The following is a 17046-nucleotide window of genomic DNA, read 5'->3' as shown; positions in this document are numbered from 1 at the left end:
AGTTTATAGCTGGAACAGAAGGACTTTAGGTATAGGGTTTTTCTTCAAAAAAAATTGTTTCTCCCCTGGGGAGGTAAGTACAATCTGACTCCACACTACGGCACATTACTGATTTAAAACACACACAACCTCATAAAACTAACCTCTCTGTAAGGAGAGAATATGCTCTAATTCCTTCCCGGATTTAACGCAGGCGTTTTAAATCTTGAAATAGTATATAGGGGAGAACGGGGGAATTTGAGGCATCGGGTAATGTGAGCCACCCCCTGTATCATTAGTAAATTAAAAGATGTATTGTATAATCTTTATCTTAATCAAGTAGGAACTAAACCTACCAAAAAAAGAGAGTAAAAGTATAGAATAGCTTTTTTTAAAGCTAACAACAAATATTTTGGCAAAGGGAACAAAGACTTAAACCTGCAGTGTGTAGAACTTTGGGTTTTATTTCCTAGCAGATTTTGTAGAAAGTAATTATAATATCCATAAGTAGGCCTACGTTTAATTTAGTGCATAATAGCTGAACAATTTTTTTATAATTATTTTTTCCCCCTTAGAAAGGGTCTCATATATGTCCATATTTCTCCATACCTTGGACCAAGGCCTAGTGGCCGCCATGTTGAAAGCGTCATAGTTGGAATATCATCAGGTGCATTGTTTAGAATTTAGAATTGTTCTTGTCCTTGAAAGCCACTGTAGCTTCTGTTATTATTCGAAAGGGGTGGGTTACCCAGGGAGCGTTGCATTCTAGAACTTTTCTAGAACTTTCTAGAACTTTCTTGATGATGTCATATTACACACTGCACCTTTAATGGAAAGTAGAACTTTACTTTTGAACTAAAACACTTTTTTTCCAAACATTTCAGTCTGGTATCATTTATAATATGGTGCAGTAGGCTATTAGGAACATCCAAAACTATGAAAAATGACAAGGCTATTTCAATTTGTCCTTGGTTCGGCTCCTTTTGGGTACGATTGACTGGAATAAAGGGTCATTTTCATGGAAGTGCCTCTTGTGGCACTAACCACCCCCCGTACCTTGGCATAGGGCTAACGTCACTTTAAATAGCCTTCTCCCCGCCCCCCGGCTCCGCTTTTAACATACTACCATAATATCCACCACATCCGACCAATTGAATTGCCCGGCGAAACGGCAGCAAGCCGAGGCCCGTCCAGGTTACTTTGATCGGATGGAAAAGTGAACAACTACACATCATTCCTTCTCTGTGGACCCGCCGCTAGGGAGTTATTTTAAGGGGAGAAAGTACGACACAACGTCTTTCCCCCCGTTCTCTCCTGAGAATAGGGCGAACATGAAGTAAAACTAAAGATAATAAAAAAGGAGGTTTGCAGCTCAACAAGTTGGAGTGTGTTTGATAGCGAGAACTACATGAAACCCCCCCAGGTACTACAACAGGAACAGAGGAAGAGCAGCAGCAGAGCCCGCCGTACATTTTGAGACAACAATACCTGCACAGCATACGGCGACGATAGGTAAGTAGCACCGTTACATGGTGGACGATGCTCGGCTTGCTAAATGAAAATTAAGGTTGTAAAATCTAAAAATTAACTCGGTACCTTAAAGCTTACCTCGTAGACTTGTCCCCAGGAAGACACACACCCCCTGGCCGGCTATTTTTAGACAGAAATGGGAGAGTCACCCACCCAACCCAGGATCGAGGAGGATGTAATGTGAAGTTTGTAACCATTAAACTTTGCTATGCTCTGTAACTAAAGCTGCCTCGCGCTCAGCCATTGGAAGCCGTTTGGTTTCATTAACTAAACTTAGGCCTTTGCGTGCCTTGTTTGTTCAGGGACACTGTGATAAGGGAAGGTCGTCCAAAAAGACCAACCAACAGAGTGTAACGGCCGTTGCTGATCAACCGCCATTTAAATCGGTTATGGAGTAAAAGTAGCCTACGTGTGCGTGAATAAAGTTTTCTAACGTAAACTGGAGGTGTCGTCAGGAAAATTTCAGTCAATGCACGGCTAATTCTATATTCGGGTTATATGTTGCCCATCTGTGATAAGCAGAACACATGTGTAATGTAATAGTTAGGTGTTTTGTGAGAGGAAACTTGTCAATAGCTCCATCTCAGTGAGTACGTCTGTTCCGCTATGTCCGGGAGACTCCCCGCTTGCGCCACGCACCCAGCCACTCCCTGTATAAGCTTACGCAAACAGCGTAGAGAGCCGTGACAGACTGAAATTGCAAAACTTTACAACCTTCAAGTCAAACAACGGCCTTCAAATTCACCGAAGAACGAGGCACGTTGACTATCTGACACAAGTAGATAAGTCATTTTATTGACACGTGTAGCCAAGTCTATCTTACTTCGACCTCACAAATGTGCCTATTGGATTCTGTACAACTGTTTTAATTTTTATTTCAATTTCCCTTAATGTATCCTTGAAAGATCAATTGAGGGGTGACCCTCATTTACAATGATGTTGAGTAAATATAGGACAGCCTCTGCCCTTCAAGGTTTAAGTTGTTGTAGCCTACATAAAACGTAGGCCTAATAGGCCTACATACAAAACATTTAAATGGGTAACCTATTCTACTGTTTTAAAACCTCAATTTAAATTAATTTGTCCAGAGGAGTGCTAGACTACTTATTCTGTGGCTTTGTGAATAATTTTTCAAAGGCTAAAAAAGAAAAGGGATCCTCTTACAGCCTTAGCTTTGGTAGCCTACTTAGAAACCTTTTTAAAGGTGTCCTGAGGCGAGGCTCTTGTGATCACATGCAAGTGTCATTTTTCGTCCAGGACTCTAGGGTTAGGCCTCCCCAAAACGCATCGTTTGTAGATTTAAGGCAGACCAAAAAGATGAAAGCATGTCCTTCTAATTTGCAAGGAAATCTGCATTTTTCCACACCCATTTCAAATCAAAAATCTCTTTCCCCCATTTTTGCACTGTGTGGTGCATTACAACCACCGTCTAGACCAAAGCAACATGTGAAATTATTGACAGAAATGTGCATTGCGTCACCCCACTGCAACCAGAAAACGTGCTCCATCATACATTGCACCTTTGATGGGTAGCCTGCATTATGAACTGGGGCTGTGGAGTGGCAGTATGGGCAACATGAAATCTGCTACTGAGTTGCATGATCAAGTTGCTTTGGAGCTTGACCCATACTAGGAAGTAAAAGTCAGGATATCTTGGCCTCTAAGTACAGACATTGCCCCTTTCATTTTGTTGCACCTCTCTCTTGGGACTCCTTAACCCTTATGTAAGTGCAACAATGAATGCGTTTACTATTTAGTTGTGTAAAAAAGGAAGGATTCTAGTACAGAGGAACAGTGGAGGGGTCCCTTGTTCTGGGACAGATGGACATGTGATAGATGTAATTTAAGCAGGGTGCACAGAAATTAAATGAAACTGAATACATAATACACATGAGCACATTTAGGTGGGAGGAGGACAAAACTAAAGGACATGCCTTTCACATAGACCCTGTTTCCATCTGGCATTAATATGTGGTTTTTAGGATCCGATCGCGCTAACTACAGGTGGAAACACGCTCAATGCGCATTGAATGCGCATTGAAATTATCCACATTCGGAGGTGGTTTGAGACCACTTATCCACATACCCATTAACAGTGGAAACGCGTATGCGCATCTCATACACATTAGGCCCCGCCCACTCAACTGCGGCGAGTGACTGGGCGGAAACGCGTACTCATTCACGCGACAATTCATGTCATAAAAGCGCACCGTTGCAGGTAAACAGACAACAGAAAACAGAAAACATTGAAGATGGAGTGTATAAGCGGAAATGATGTACGAGCTGATTTCCATACAGCGCGGGGAATTCGAATCCGGATCGCAAACGCGCATAGAAGACGCATTGTTAAGGCCAGGTGTGAACAAGCATATTACATTTACATATAACGATCGGATTCCTCAGAACCACATATTAATGCCAGGTGGAAACAGGGCCATAGAGGTAGAATAGTCAAGTACTGTTAAGAGAGCTTCAAGCAGTTATTTGCATGTACAACAAATAATGTAAGAATAGTTAACCATGGCATATGTACCATTAACCATATGAACAATCACCATTCACTTTGGTCTTTCCAGAAACTTTCCTTAATATGTAAATGTGCAAGCACAAGCTGAGTAACATGGGCTGACACTGACTGGATTAAATTATTTAGTCATGCGGGCGTAGGGGATAATACAATTTACCAATTGATACATAGAGCAACTTAGTTAATGAATGTACAAGTAGTCAGCAGATGTTGTTTTTAGTTTTATATTTTTTTTATCCAAAATGTGATTTATTTCAAAACTTAAGGTCTAAGCTGTATACACCAGTCTATGTTGTTTAGTTCACTTAATACTTTCTAATTCCATCCACATAGCTGGGCTAACACAATAAACATTTGCTTGCAGCCAGGTTCACATGCTAGCTAAGCTGCTGGTGCCTGACCAGTTATTTTTCCAACTGTTGATCCCCCCTCAGACGGTAAACTGTTGAGGGAATTGCCCTCCAGCAGGAGCAGACACCCTACTGTTAAACTGTCACACGTAAACACAGGGAGTGTGTGTAACCTGTGCCCTTTACTTCTGGTTGTTTGTAATGGCCACAGAAAATAATGTAAACTTTGCCTTTAATCAATGGGATGCACACCTGAAAGCTTCTGCAGCACCAAGTTTGGCTTCCAATTACATAGGAGAAAAAAAACGTATGTTTGCCTAAATCCTATAATTCACTGCCAAGACTGAGTACAGACGAGCACTCTTTAACATGTTTTAACACAAAGCCTCATTCAAACCCCAATCTTTGTTCGTACCATTTAAAAGACATAACACCACCTGCAACCTGAGCACAATGGTGGACGCACAAAGAGAGAACTAGACACGTTTATTTCTGTTTTATTGAGTTAAAGTTATAGTTTGATATTTATGGGAGGCGACAAACGAGAGAGGGAGCAATGCTCATTGAAATCCACACACTGATTAACCTTAAACTGCACCTCCTTGCTAACAAAGGCAGCCTGCATGCGCTACTATGCATAGTGAGCTTATAATGGGTTAAAGTCCACACAAGCTAAAGGGCCTTGAGGCTGTCAGGGAAATGTGTGACGGCCTTGACCTTCCCTCTCTCTCTTGAATGATCTGCCCCTGAAAGTCACTCATTCTTTTTGACAGAAGCATAGGTGCAGCAGTGTTATGAGGTAATATGATGATGATGATGATGTTTATGATCTGAGAATGCAAAAGTACACAGGTGACTTGGGTGTTCTGTTAAGGAGTTGCCAGTTATTAAAGCAGCACTGGTGTCTCTCCCAAAGTTGTTTGACTGCAGATCCTGTTACTGTGTCTGTGCCCTAATAACAAAGCAGTGAGAATGTGTTTCTGTGTCGAGGTATATTATGTTGCTCTTTTTTAAAGAGTCAGTGCTCAACTTTAGAACCTAAGGTTTAAGGCCATAAAAACATGGTAGAATATCTGTGAGGCTGTAGGTACTATGACACTTTGAGCCAAATGATAATGTTTTTTTTTCACCACTAAACTCAAAGAGGAGCTGAGGCTGAAGGGAATGTCAATTAACCAGAAGGTGTTTTGACATACTGATTATGCACTTAAGGAAAAAGCAGGGGATCAAAGAAGTGAATACAATGAATCCTGGATGTCTCTCCACCATAGGTATCATATTATAATATCGTAAAACTAAACTTCATGGCGGCACTGTAGGAAGAGTTGGGGGTTCACCAAAGTCAGTGGGATTCATAGGCACTATTTTTCTGAATTAATGAAAATATGCGCCACCATTCTGCTTGTTGCACTAGGTGTAAAGTTGACATGATTAAATGTATCTCTCCTAAATACATGTCTGATAGTTGTCTTTACCCTTCGGTATGGGTTCAACAAAGTCAGTGGGCACCATGCATGTCTTTACAAAATGCCAATGGCAATCCTTTCACTTGTTACTAAGAGATTTCATTATGGACCAAAGTGCTGCACTTAACAACATTGCCATCCCTACAGCCTAGCAAGAATTAAAAGACCTTATGTCTCAGTGTCTTTCTTTAACTCTCTACTTGGCTCGATCTTTGTATTGGTGTCTTCACAGCCTCTCTGTAAAAAGTCAATCAGACACACCCCGACCAGTGGATCACATCATTTCAGCTCTCACAGATATCTGCACTGGCTTCCTGTGTGTCAGATTATTGATTTTCTAGAATACTGTTATTGGTTCGTAAAGCACTCCGCGGTTTGGGGCCAAAATACATCTCTGATCTGCTGCAGTGTTATCAATTGACGGGTTGGCTTACTGTCCCCATGAGTCAAAACTGCTAATATAAAGAAGCAAAGTTCACTTTTTATGCAACTTGTATCTAGAGGTCTATCTAAACTTGCCTATTTATTGATCCTTGATTTATTGCCTTTTACGTCTTATGTAAGTAGTTGAAGGGTTCTGTACAAAACGGATTGCCTTGCCTTCTGTATATTAACTAGATTCTCGCCTATAAGATTTTATATTCTTATAGAATATTGAATATCTATCACATGATTACAGCATGATTGTGTTTAATACGTTTGCTTGTTTAGTCCTGGTAATTATAGAGGTTATAGTGGAAATGACGAACAGTAGGGATTTTCACAAGTTGTCTTGAACTAGAGATTATCAGCACATGGTGTGTTAATTGCACAATTTTGAGAACCTAATTGCGATTTGTGTGGATGTTTCAAATACACTTGGTAAATAACTTCATTACAAGACTCAGATGTGTTACAAGTATTAGTTCTGTAATGTTCTGGTCTTCCAACATAAGATGAGATGATAAGTCCAACATGGTAATTGTTTACTGGTGAGAGCACAAAATGATCATGATTATTAAATTAATGGCAATCTGGATTTACTGCCACCATTAGATAGTGAGTAGTGAATGATCATGGGAGTGAGTTAATGTCACCCAGCTTTGCTGAAATGATTTATGCCCTTCAATGAATGGTAATGCCGCCTGAAACTGAAGTCCAGGTTAGATCTCCAAATTAGTTCTGGGGGGGAGGGGGGAGGGGGCTGCATGACACAATCTGCACCCCTACCCAGTATATAAATGTATAAATAAGTGCCCAGATGCGGTGGCTGTTGCAGATGCCCAGTGAGATTAATCACTTCCAATCAATACCCCCTCCCTGCTGCCACAGCCCTCTCAGTTTCTCTCCTTCCTCCCAGGATGTTGTCACAGCTGAGTGACTTCGCTAAATCCATCTAATGGAAGATCTGAATAGAAATCACCATTTTAATAGCTCATCATTTTATTCCACATTATACAAAAACCTCACAAATCCTCTTGGCTCTCTTGTTTTCGTTTCTTTAGGATGCTGTCTCGGCTGGGTGAGATGATATGGGCAGACTGGCTCTGGTTTCCTGAAGGCCACGGCTGGGCTGATCTGACGGACGGGGATGGAGTTGTCTTCCCTAAACCAAAGGACCTCTGGGCCACTGTACCCATCGCTCTGTGCTTCCTGGTCATCAGACAGATATTCGAGAGGTGAGCCCTCTCTTGCAGTGACTGTTAATCTCACCCCTCTAGAATATCTGCGCATTTCAATCCGACAAATATAAGATGATGTGTGTAAGCAAGAATGTTTTCCTCTTTCCAGGACGGTAGCGACTCCTCTCGCCGCCCTGCTGGGAGTGAGCGACAAGCAGCGGGTTCGCGCTTCTCCAAATCCCGTCCTGGAGGCACATTTTCGCAGCACATCAAAGCATCCCACACAGGTAATCACCCAGCATACTTAAGGTAACATTGTCACTTGCTTCATACATATTCTGTGTACTGAGACCCAAATTTAGACCCAATCATAAAATTCAAAGATGTCGGTTTGTGAGGTGTAAATGGACCAGAATGAAAGAAATATACAGATATATGAGCTGTCAGCTGTCATGAATTTTATGAATGCAAACTAGGGCCCGACCGATATGGATTTTTGGGTGCCGATGCCGATTATTTTCTGAGAAAAATTACGATAACGATTAAATCGGCAGATTATTTTTTTTTTTAAATCCCATAAATATATATTGAAAAAATTTACTTTTTTGAACCCTTAAATATATATAAATACTTGTTACCGTCAATAGGTGAACAGGAACTTTTTATTTATTGAAATATGCATTATCTAAAAAAAATATGTCTAAAGTGACATGACGCATTTTTAAACTCAGAACATTAAGCATTTTATGTAACTGCACCCAACCCTCTGGAACTCCCTCTCTCCAAACATCAGCATCTCAGACTAGATAAACTCATTCAAAAGTCAACTCAAAACTCACCTCTTTAAGAAAGCATAATTACACCGGACTCCACTCCAAACCTTATCTTTAATTTGCCTGTATTTTGTTTTCTTTTTCTATAAGTATGATTGTCTATATGTTTGATGTAAAGTGACTTTGAATGACCTCCAATAAAGCACTATATAAATTCTATATAATAACTATAGTAATATCAACTACTATTAACAGTCAAGAGATGACCAATGACTCTGCTATTGGTGTCAGGGGGAACTGTCCAGTGTGAATTAATATAATGTATTACAACACACCTGCTGCTGCTGTTAATATGCTATAAGGCTACCTCCGGGGCAGCAATGCATCTTACTCAACATGATTGCTGAAAAAAAAAAAAAAAAACGGCGGTCATTTTGCCGATTTCCGGAGATGTGCTATAATCGGCCGGCCGATATATCGGTCGGGCCCTAATGCAAACATTAAAGACGGCACTGACTCTTCTTTTCTTCTTGTTTTGCTTTTGTCGCTAGAGCTCCATAGAGGGTTTAAGTAAACAGACGGGCTGTTCGGTGCGACAGGTCCAGAGGTGGTTCAGGCGGCGGAGGAACCAAGACAGGCCGAGCAAGGTCAAAAAATTCCGGGAAGCAAGGTAGCCAAACATCTAGTAGACATCAAAGTCGCACCCGAACCCATTTCCTGTTACAATGTCTGTCTTTGGTTTTAATAGCCTGCTTCGAAACGTAAAGCAACAAGGAAATGAGTTTTTATTGTGTTTTACTTCTGTAACTTTGTATGTTCAGTTGTGTCATGATGTGCCACTACAAATTCCAGCTTCCCTTTGAAGCAGCGTTATAGCAGCTTGGGGTCAGGACACCTGCAAGGCATTGGAGATCAAAATAGTTTTTTTTGTCATTCAAATACATATATTTTCTCAGACTTTGCTCTAATAATTTTCCATTTAGCCTGAAAACAAAATGGGCCATGAATGGATGTTGCTTTGTTTTAAGGGATCACAAGATGAAAATGTTAGGCAGAAGTGTCTTTTATCTATTGTGCACTTCTGGCAACAGTTCAGTTACTGGTGTGAAAGCAGCAACTTTTCTTGATTTAAAAACAAAAATAGTGGAGCATTGAATGTGTCGCTGTTGAGCTTTGGTACTATTTATTTTTGCTCAACATCCAAAAATGGTTTAAATATTTAATATGTTCCCTGTTCCACGATGGCTATTTTATTATCAGTGTTCTGGCTTTCAACCCTGACACACTCACTAAATTTGGGAGAGAATATTTCTGAAATGTTGTTGCAAAACATCCCGCGGTCTTGGGAGGCTGCATGCTGCACATTCCAGCAGATACATGCAGCTGCAAAACGTAAAACCAATCCAGGTGTGATCCAGTGCTGAGGTTTCAGTGACGGCGATGGGATTTAAAAAAAAATGTTTTTGTCTGTGATAGGTCATTTCATAGTGATTTGAAGGGTCAACAACTTAAAGAAACCCAGTGCCCAGGTTGAGGATTTTAGGCAGTTCTTATACCTGCACAATTACAACATATCTGGTTTGTTTTCCATACAATGCTTCACATCTGTGTCCCATTCAAACCCCATCAGCTACTGTATATGCTTGTTTTGAAGATTTTTCATATTCAGATGGGATTTTGTTGTCTTTTGTTGCTTTCTGAAGTGATGTTGAACTAGAATGGGATTTCTGAGCTGGCTGTGCATTCTCTTACAGTTGGAGATTTACCTTTTACCTTCTTGCTTTCTTTGCTGGCCTGGCAGTCCTTATTGACGTGAGTACTGTGTCAGAATCTGGTCGGCACTCATCACTAACAAAACCTACTTATTTATCCTCTCGCAACTTTTGTCACTCGGACTTGCTTCTTCCGCAGAAAGCTAAAAGATGGATCTGATTACTTATTAGACATGTTAAACAGAAATGTAGTGATTGAATTTTGACATTGTAGCTGCAGCGGAAACGATGTCGACTCGGGTCCCATGTAAACATTGTTTAAACCCTTTGTTTTTCTTTGTACATGAAGGGGCTTGTGGTGTTGTGTTGGGCTATTAAACCCTCATTGATAATTTGTATATTTTTCTCCTCAGAAACCATGGTTATATGATATGACGTTGATGTGGGAAAACTTTCCGAAAATGGTATATTGGCACGTCTCTCCTTCATTATGATTTTTATTTTTATTTTCATATAATTTCAATTTAACCAAATGTATAGGCCACTTGACCGAGTACAAGGGCAACATCATTGGTGAAGCTTGTTGTTCTAACAACTTTTTCTTTCCTTTTCCTTCCAGCCACTGTTGCCTTCACAGTACTGGTACTACATGATCGAGCTGGGCTTCTACCTCTCTCTGCTTGTTAGCGTAGCATCAGACGTCAAACGTAAGGTAAGTGATGCAGACCCCTTAATGTTAGCCTTTGTGCTATAAAGGCCCTCAGAAACCTTCCATCAACAGAGATCGCTCTCTGAGTGCATAAAGTAATGAGAATGATCTGTTCAGTGGTAGTGTATTTTGAGGTTTAGATACTGATTTTCCCCGTTCTGATTTTATGCATTGTATTGAGTGGAGCTGTCAGCTTTCAGAATGCCATTTAAAGATAATGTTCAACACCACTCACCCCCCTAAACCCCCTTCACACACACTCACACAGTTAAGTCAGCAAACTAAACTCTCTCTCCAGTCTGAAGGTTTTGCATCTCGAGGTAGCTAGTGAGTTAATGTTTGACTGCGAATCTCACCGTGGAGAGACTGATTGACCATTTTGTCCACAGGTGTAAACATTGTTGTGAATGGTGGCAGACATCCAAGTCTCGCAGCAGATTGTGAAGCTTCCTTGCCAGCTCTTTTGTTTTATAACTGCAGCTCACGGAGTGCAAGGAACGAAAATCTTTTAAACATTTTTTCTGGACTTTTCATGTAGAAATCAGCCAGGGATTTATTTTGTAACTTTTTGTGAAGTTCCCTTTCTTTTTGCCTCCTTATCTGGATTTTATTCTTTTTATAGCCCCAAAGCAGTTTAATCTGCCATGTGTGGAGGGTTACTCATTTGCGAGAACCTACATCAATCAAAAAACCGCACTGTCGATTAGTGACTAATCCTTACATCATTATGTGACCCAGTAGGATTAGATTATTGTTTTCACACCATCTCTGTTTGTCTCCTGTTTTTCTCTCCAGGATTTCAAAGAGCAGATAATTCACCATTTTGCCACCATTTTCCTCATCACTTTCTCATGGCTGGTCAACTATATTCGGGGAGGGACTTTGATCATGGTGGTGCATGATGCCGCCGACTATCTTATGGAGGTATTCCAAACGTGTGAACATTGTTTTAATGTGTTTTTAATTTTTCACACATCAGTCAAACAGTTTTTAGGTTTACGGGTGTAAGCACTAAGCAGGATATTCTGTGGAGTAAAAAAAATGTCCATTAACTGCACCACAACACCCAATCTTTTTGTTGCAAACAGCAGTCTGAATAAAGAATATTATACATTTCAAGTTACAACGGGGGAATTGTATTATATCACATTCACCAGTTTACGTCGTTAAAGAGCACCTATTATGCTTTTTCATCTTTTCTGACCTATACATGCTGTTATAATGTTATACAGTCATGCTAAATGATACCAAAGTGTCAGATAATGACGTACATGCATTTTAGACAAATTCCCTGCTTTCTGTCTGGGGTGGCTGCAGGTGGCTGTGCACAGCCTCAACACTTCGATGCCAATCGGATTGCGGCACCCTATTGTCTAGTTTCCTGGATTGCATGATGTCACACAAAGCGGATTTTCCATGTATGGTCATGATGCTACACGCTCAGACATGTCCCTATCCCCTGCCTGTTCAAATCTGCCTGCAGTCCGCTCAGAGTAATGTGAAACTTTGGGGGCGGTGCCTGATGCTATGCAGTTACCTGCCTCCTCTGATTGGCCAGGTTCAAACAGAGTGCAGACGGAGACAGAGGGCAGTTATGTTTAGGCTCTATACAGAACGTTTTTGCAGAGAGGCTAAACCGCAGTACCAAAGTTAGACTGAAATATAGCACAATAGGTCCTCTTTAAACAAATGTGCTGCCATCCCGCACATCTTTATGACATTTAGCATTAATGAATAGTTGATGGTAGCGTTATGGTCAGAGCACAGTTCTCCGTCTGCCCTCTAGAGGAGAATAAATGAAAAGGTTTCACTCTAATCTCTAATTTCCTTTCATTCCAGTCGGCAAAAATGTTCAACTACGCGGGTTGGAGGAAAACCTGCAACTTCTTCTTCACCATGTTCGCTGCAGTTTTCATCTTCACCCGCCTCGTAATCCTCCCCTTCTGGTAAATGTTATGTTGCATCAGATTCACTATATCTGTAATGAGTCAGTCATTGATGTAACTCTACGAATGGAACAATTTACACGTTTTAACAAAATAAGCATGTTGCACAAACTTCTTTAGCTTGCTTTGTACGTATTTGTTATTAGCATAGTACATTCTATTTTTTTTTTGCTTTCTTTTCAATTTGTGCATTAAAAAGCATTCATCGAATAGCTAGTTATTAAAGTTAACATATCTGAAAAAGGTTTGTTTGTTTGCTTGGTTTAGGTCGAAAAGTTTAAATATTAAATCAGGCTTGGGTCCATAGACAGGGTTGGGAAGTCAAACACACTGTTGGATGTGCTTATTTTTTTCTCTTGGGATTTCTTGAGAAAAAACATAGAACAATACCAATTTCTGTTATGCCGGCACCCACTGTACAAATAAAAAATGAAATAAAAGCAGGAATGTTCCAAACCAAAACGCTCCCTCGCCCTTTCAGAAAGGACATTTCATTCATTTAGAAAACCAAACTGCATCTTTAGAGGGAAGCTGCAATATAAAGCCCTGAGGTATCAGATTTCAATGTGCTTGATTTTAATACTGCAATATTTCCTGTTGAACGTATCAGCATACAGGTAGTTGATGGAAACACCCACTGATTCATTTTGCAGAAATGGGATGCATTTGCTTTCAACTTGAGAAACAATTCAATGGAAATGCAACAACAGATGCATTGTGTGGTGTTCTGGCGCCTCTCAATGGGCCTTTGATGGCGAATGTAGGTGGCTCTGACTGGACGCTCTGTTCTGCTTTTGTCCTCTCACGCAGGATCATACACACGACGTGCGTGTACCCGCTGACCCTCTACCGGCCCTTCTTCGGCTACTTCTTCTTCAACGGCCTGATGTTCACGCTGCAGATTCTGCACGTCTTCTGGGCCGCGCTCATCGTGCGCATGGTCATCAAATTCCTGCCAGGAAAAGTATGAAGCATTCACCACCTCTATGCCATAACACTTTAGTTACAAATATTCTTATTGAAAGCGTTTGTGCATACATCTGGTCATTTATACGCAATATGGAACTGTTAACATTTAAAAAAAAAAATCACAAGCAGCGTAAAGTAAAGAAGAGGGGGAAAAACAAAAGAGGGGGGAAAAAAGTATAATAAATATATATAACTCCTGTATGTCGTAACACTTGGTGCAATGATTCTATGTCTTTGTTCTCATCCTAGCAAGACATAGTTGAGGACGAGCGCAGCGACAAAGAGGAGACGGAGTCGGAAGAGGAAGGCGAGGATTGCGAGCTGCGGGCAAAATCTAAAAATGGCCACATGCAGAACGGCCACACGCCCCACAACAACAACCATCAGAAGGCTGACTGATGGGACCGTGAGAGCTGGAGAGGAGGCTGTGTGTGGGGAGACGATAGGGCCCCTGACACGTGGCACTCAACTGAGAGCCAAAGAACGGGAGTGTGGCGTGTTAGAAAGGGCAGTGGAAGAGACACACACATATCCACACATACATACACTTACACATTCACACACACTCGTATCTAAACCCCTGCAGTTCAATGAGGGTCATGTCAATTTCAAATGAAATGGAGCGAGGGCGACTGCGATGGAGGGCCACAGTGATCTGCTTAGCACCTAAGCAGCAGAGTGGGTTTCCTTCTTTTATCGCGTCGTCTCCTCTTCTCTCTCCGCTCATGTCTGGTTCGCTATTTGTCGCTGCAAGATTGTGTGCTGTGACCAAGTCACCACATGCCGAATCTGCCTGTTTGTAGCTTTCCGTTTTGTTCCTAGAAGTGTTTCAAAGAGATGCTGTGGTTAGGATGTAATTATCCTTTTATTTCCACAGTCAGTCAAAACACTTTCTTAGTATGACTGCCCTTAAACCCTTATTTTGCTCTAAATAATGTCACTGATGTCTGTGACATTTTTAGGGGCACGACAGTGAATGAGGCACTGTCTCTCTATGGACCTGATTTACAGTCAATTTACTGAAGAGTATCCACTAATAATTAATTTGTTATATGATAGTTGTTGCAGCTTCCACTTGTGTCACTTTGGTTCTTGCCAATTGTTGTTGGCTAAAAAATATTTGTTCCAATAATATTTCAAAAGAAAATAATTGGAGATTTTTTTTAAAGCGTGTGAGAAGGTGCTACACCTGTTGAAATGTGCCTTTTGTGGAAGTTTGTCTTAAAATGCTCTGCCCTTTTAGTCGGCAGAATGCACAGAGATAATTTTTAATGTCTGTTTTTTGTCCATGCTTTAAATCTTTTAGTTGTATGATTTTATTTTGCTTCATGTTTTACTTGTTTTCAGTCCAGTCAACGGTTTAAATTTGGGAGCTATTTTCTTTTAAGTGTAACCCAAACCAATCGGTAACTGTTTATGAATTATTTTATGGACTGGAAGAGTCGATAACATTTCCATTCAGTGTTGTTTTTTCAACATCCATCCAAAGATGCACTTTATGGTTTTCTTCAATAGTTCAGGCGTTGACTAAATGTTATGAAACAAGCTTAGTAATACTGTTTGATTCAAATTCAAACCTAATTTTTAATTTTTTTTTTAGGAGTATGATTTAAATTTTCATATTTATTCTCCCAAGATCTTCCTCTTTTTCGTCAGTGTTTTGGTTCATTTTGTAAAAACTAAATAATAATAATAAAAGTTTATTGAAATTTCAAGTAAAGAGGTAAAAATGAAACACCAAAGTACGGTTTACATTTTGTACTACCTTGTGCCTTCATCATTTCAAGTGTTAAAAAAAACAAATGTAATTTCTGACCCTTTTGTCTTTGTTTCTGCTGCCCCTACACATCCCACATGCACTGTAACGCTCTGGGCCACTAACTGTCCCGTATGCCCCGGCTCATGACGACCAATCACCCGCAGCTCCCCCTACAGAGCTTCGCCTCTACAGAAAAGTGGTTTTATTCTGCATGTGTTGCTGTAAAATCATAATGACGACTATGACGATAAAGATCATAGTGGATAATTATCCTGTGTTCTCTATGGTTTCTTCTGTTATTGAGATTCTTACATGACATTTGTATGGGAATATACAGTAAATGTTTAATTTCAGATATAAAGTACAAGGGAAATTAAAGGTGAAGTAAGCGGTTTATTTATATTAAAGGAGCTGTAAGCGGAATGGTTCTTTTAGCTAACTTCCTGTCAGTTACTGCAGTTAGCAGTCCCCTCGCTCGTCCTTACGTAACCACATTAATGCACTGCGGTCTACAAGCAGCAAGTTATCTAGCATCATCTCAGATCCATAAGTGTGATAAAACATGATAAAAACCATCAAAAAAGACATTGGTAAGGATTTTTACCTGCTCCGCCATTGTAGGCGCATAAACATTCACCCATGTGTCGCTCTGGCGTGCTCCGGCAGTGAGACCATGAGTGAGACGGGTTCGGAGGGGTGTTGGTTTGTAGCATTCTCTCTTGTGAGTGGTTAAAATTTCGGGATACTACATAAAGTTTAATTGCTCATTACATGCAGAGCAGCTGATTAAGAGATTGACTTTATGAAATGCGCACATCATGTAAGTGATTACTGTATGAATAAAGAGCGATTTAACACTTATTAATATGAATAGACCGCTCACTTCACCTTTAATATAAGTGTTAAATCGCTCTTTATACATACAGTAATCACTTACACGATGTGCGCGCTTCATAAAGCCAATCTCTTAGTCAGCTGCTCTGCATGTAATAAGCAATTAATCTTTATGTAGTATCCCAACATTTTATCCAATCACATGAGAGAACGCTACAAACATACACCAGTCTGCACCCGTCTCACTCATGGTCTCACTGCCGGTGCACGCCAGAGCGACACATGGGTGAATGTTTATGCGCCTACAATGGCAGAGCTGGTAAAAATCCTTCCCAATGTCTGTTTTGATGGTTTTTATCATGTTTTATCACACTTATGGATCTGAGATGATGCTAGATAACTTGCTGCTCGAAGACCGCAGTGCATTAATGTGGTGACGTAGGGACGAGCGAGGGGACTGCTAACTGCAGTAACTGACAGGAAGTTAGCTAAAAGAACCATTCCGCTTACAGCTCCTTTAATGGTTATTTAAACTATTGTCTTTTTTAAATTAAATCATAAATATTTCAGTTGTGAATAACAGTTAAAAAAACAGATTTGAATTCAAAATCATATGAGACAAAGCAGTGGACACTAAAAAGCTGGAACCAGGAATTGTTTTTAATTATTTGTAATATAAACTTATTTTCACAAATATGTCAATTTACTTATTTAGTTGTTCTTTAAAAATGTTGTATAACATTAAAAAAACTAGAAATACTGCTTGGTGGTTCTATGCCTCCGATGTTATTGCGACCTAAATAAACCTTTGACCTCCAAAATCTATTCAGTTCATCCTGGAGTCAGAGTTGACGTGTGCAAAGTTCCCTAAAAAAAAAATCCCTCAAAGCG

The 17046-nt window shown here is 40.3% G+C and overlaps 1 protein-coding gene across 1 annotated transcript; it reads left to right on the top strand.

Moving 5' to 3' along the window:
• The first annotated feature begins 1112 nt into the window (after positions 1-1112).
• Positions 1113-16178, top strand: cers2a (ceramide synthase 2a). Its single transcript, XM_080046107.1, has 11 exons — positions 1113-1491; positions 7337-7510; positions 7623-7740; positions 8778-8896; positions 9981-10038; positions 10352-10402; positions 10558-10650; positions 11443-11571; positions 12487-12593; positions 13404-13557; positions 13812-16178. The coding sequence occupies exons 2-11, from the start codon at positions 7338-7340 to the stop codon at positions 13959-13961; spliced, it is 1152 nt and encodes a 383-aa protein (XP_079902233.1). The 5' UTR covers positions 1113-1491; position 7337; the 3' UTR covers positions 13962-16178.
• Positions 16179-17046: the final 868 nt, after the last annotated feature.

This window comes from Ammodytes marinus (genome assembly GCF_949987685.1).
Source record: "Ammodytes marinus genome assembly, chromosome: 17".
Lineage (NCBI taxonomy): Eukaryota > Metazoa > Chordata > Actinopteri > Uranoscopiformes > Ammodytidae > Ammodytes > Ammodytes marinus.
Note: the sequence above shows the minus strand (reverse complement) of the source record. Positions and strands in the feature narration are given on the sequence as shown.